The sequence below is a fragment of the Myotis lucifugus genome, unplaced genomic scaffold, assembly GCF_000147115.1.
Source record: "Myotis lucifugus unplaced genomic scaffold, Myoluc2.0 scaffold_23, whole genome shotgun sequence".
Lineage (NCBI taxonomy): Eukaryota > Metazoa > Chordata > Mammalia > Chiroptera > Vespertilionidae > Myotis > Myotis lucifugus.
The window spans coordinates 6,864,469-6,868,019 of record NW_005871071.1 but is presented as its reverse complement, the minus strand read 5'-3'; the positions used below and the strand labels follow the sequence as shown (position 1 = coordinate 6,868,019).

Genomic DNA, 3,551 nt, shown 5'->3' with positions numbered 1-3,551 from the left:
TGTAAACAAGAATAAATTTATTTAATTTCTTTTAAAGATTTAATGATATACAAAATGTATATAGTTTAATATCTTTAATACATTTTTCTCCCCCCCATCAATATTAAACACTTATTTTAAACAGTTTCTCTCTCTTCTTGCCTCGTCTGTATCTATGAGATACACTACTGAATACAAGTAAGATTTACACTGCTCTCTCCCAATAAAAATAAAAATTAGTACCTAGGAAAACAAAACAAAATGAAAAAAAAATATCAAAGCATAAAACTTTAGTCAGATGAAAAGCTTTTCTTATTGTTGAGTATTCAACAATATGTGGGCAGTTAAATTACATTTTATTAGCATAAAGTTGCATTGCAATCTCCCGACATGATAATCTAACTCAATTTCTTAAATAAGTACCACAAAAAATTCATGTTTGGATATTTCTACACAATTTTAAATATATGTAAGAGTTCATGTTTACATTCTGATTTGATATACTGGTCAACATAATCTTTGGAGAAATATGTAACTTCCAGGTTGCCACTAGAACTATAAATAGGAAAAAAGTATCTAACTTTTCTCACAAGGTAACTTCTCTTGAACAATGAGTTAAGTTTCTCCTTTGATATATTTAGGTTATACAAGTCTACGTGGCTTTCTTCTACTTACAATAACTTCATAAAACAATGCTTAAAAAACCCCACTTACACTTCTGCACAATTTCGGCTCTATTTTACAAAAAATTGGCTCTATCTTTAATTATGGAACCTAACCCTGATTCATAAAGTCTCTCTTAGAAAATGCTTGGGTTTTCTTTTCTTTTTATTTTTTAACTCAGGCTTCTTATACATCCTTGTGGATCTAGAATTATAACAAGTCATCACCTTTCCCATGGCCCAAAAGCATCTAGCTGCGAACTAGTGATCCATCACTGAACACCCTAAAACACACTGAGGAAGATGTCTGAGTGCCATTTAACCCGAAGGCTGGGTGATTGCTTCATTGCACTAGCTGAATGGCAGTAAAGCAGCAGCAAGTAACGTCTGCACTGACACCTAACTTTGGTTAAGGTATTGCACCACATGAGAGAGAGAGATCACCCTCATCAGAACAAAGTCAAATAAAGTCCTCTGCTAAAAAGAGACTTTTAAGATGTTACAAATACTAATTTTCTTTTACCTTTAAATTTTAACAGCTGCTAGCTAGCTGTATCCTATAGGGAGTTCCTGACTGACTAGTTTAATTGCTGAAAAAACAGAAGACAAAAACAAAAAAGATTTGACCTTTTAACTGTTCCAGAACTAGTATATTCAATTTGCACACACTTTTCTGTATTACCAAACTACTTCATCCTGAATGAAAAGTGACATAGTAACATTGTTGTGAGGTGTAGGCAAAACCAATGATTCAGTTATAACATCAGACGAATAGAATGAGTTGATTCTGATTCTTTGGTGGAATTTCCAGGCTGAAGAGTCGAATCTGAAGGCTCATCCTGAGGAAATATAATTTTATCAGGTGTATAGTCATTCCTCTTCAGGTCTATATTCACCACCCCAACAAAAAACAAAAAAAAAGAAAAAAGTCAGTATTTCTTAGAAATGGAAAATTAAGAACATTTCTATATCAACTTTCATCTAAATATGCCAGATTTATTTTCTACCAGGTTGTTATAAATTCAAAAGTTACAAAACATATAAACATAAAAATGAAATCATTCATTCATCAAATAATTACTATGCTGTGACCATGAGTCAATAACTCGTCTGAGTATGGAAACATAACAATGAACAAAGCAGAGCAGGTCCCTGTTCCCATGGAGTTTATTTTCTAGTGGGTAAAAAAAAAAAATAGAAAAATGACAGAATTATAAGTAGTAACAAGTGCTTAAAGAAAACAGTGTGATGAGGGCCAGATTAGAGATGGCATAAGGCGATTCCTTAGGGTGGGGCAGAAAAGCCATAGGAGGCAACATCTGAGTAAAGGCCTAAATACTGAGAAGTGACTATCAAAGCTTCAGGAGGAGTGTTCTAGGCAGAGGGAGGCTAACTGCAGACGGTAAGGAAAGGAACTTGGTGTGTTCAAAGAATGGCAAGAAAACAGCATGGCTTGCATGTAGTGAATGAGGGGAAAACCAGTGCAAAATGAGGTCAAGCAGCAGTTAATGGACAAGGGTTATAAAACTACTAGAGGCCCGATGCACGAAATTCTTGCAAGGGGCTCAGCCCTCGCAGCCACAGCGGCTTGCCTCGGCCCTCGAAGCCCCAGCTTCGTCCAGAAGGTCATTCGGCTGTCTGGTCTAATTAGCATATTACACTTTTATTATTATAGATAGTCTGTGGTCCAAATGTGGCTGGCTATTTTTGGCAAATAGTTTTATTTACCAAATAATGAAGCCAGGATAATTTGTTTGGAGTGTCTATGGCTATTTCTGCACTACAATGGTAGAGCTAGGTAGCTGTGACCTGGGCCATATGGCTCACAAAGCCTAAAATATTTGCTACCTTGCCTTTTACAGAACAGTTTCCTGACCCCAGACTTATGGGATGCAAGCTATGGTAGGAAGTACAGATTACAATGAAGATCCACTGGAAGGTATTAAGCAGTGTTAAGGGAGAAACATAATCAGATTTGTTTTAAATGACTAGTCTGTCCTGTGAAGTCTTGTTAGAGGCAATTGGCAAGAATCCAGGAAACAAATGGTGGCAACTGAAGATGAAGAGAAGTCAATAATTTCAATGGAGAGTTCAGAATTACAGTAGACAGACTATGTCAGATTGTCTAAGAAAGGTGAGAGAAAAAAGAAATTGGCTAGCTTTTAGGTTCTGAGCAACTGGGTAACCATTAATTAAATGGAGAAGCAGAGTTTTGTGAGCAAGGGTGGGAAATAAAAGTTAGAAGTTCTAGAATGAACATGTTACTTATAAAGATGCTTTAGGGTATCCAAGTAGAAATGTAGGAAACAATATAGAAATAGGAGCTCAAGAGAGAAGTTAAGGCTTCAGTTAAATGTGGCCTATCAGTATGTAGACTGCATTTATAGCTATGGGATGGGATAGAATGAAATCACTTAGGGAGTTATAGACATACTAGAGGCCCAGTGCACAACTCTTGTGCACTGGGGTGGGGGGATGGGGGGGGTCCATCAGCTCACAGTCTGGGAGCCCTCAAGGGATGACTGATGGCTTAGGCCCGCACCCTGTGGGGAGTGGGCCTAAGCCGCAGTTGGACATCCTTAGCGCTGCCTCAGAGGCAGGCCATTGCGCTTGCCAGTCGCCAGCCCAGTTTGTGGCTGAGCAGCGCTCCCCCTGTGGGAGCGCACTGACCACCAGGGGACAGCTCCTGTGTTGAGTGTCTGCCCCCTGGTGGTCAGTGCATGTCATAGTGACCCGTCGTTCTGCCGGCCTTTCTGCTGTTCCGCCGCTCGGTTGATTTGCATATTACCCTTTTATTATATAGGATAATACAATAGTTGCAGAAGTGGAAAACTGAATGTAGTAATAATCAAATTTATAATTTAAACTAATCACAGTCATGCATATACCTTTATACTTTTATCTCCATAC

The 3,551-nt window shown here is 38.0% G+C and overlaps 1 protein-coding gene across 9 annotated transcripts in view; it reads right to left on the bottom strand.

Moving 5' to 3' along the window:
* TRPM7 (transient receptor potential cation channel subfamily M member 7) overlaps nucleotides 1-3,551 on the bottom strand; it is a 120,608-nt gene continuing 117,057 nt past the window's right edge. For 8 of the 9 annotated variants that reach the window (XM_023751657.1, XM_023751649.1, XM_023751654.1 and 5 more), the window contains one exon: nucleotides 1-1,527. In XM_023751657.1, the coding sequence (XP_023607425.1) occupies nucleotides 1,397-1,527 (131 nt within the window). In that variant the 3' untranslated portion in view covers nucleotides 1-1,396. The remainder of the gene's footprint in view (nucleotides 1,528-3,551) is intronic. The other variant, XM_023751652.1, reaches the window with a different exon arrangement.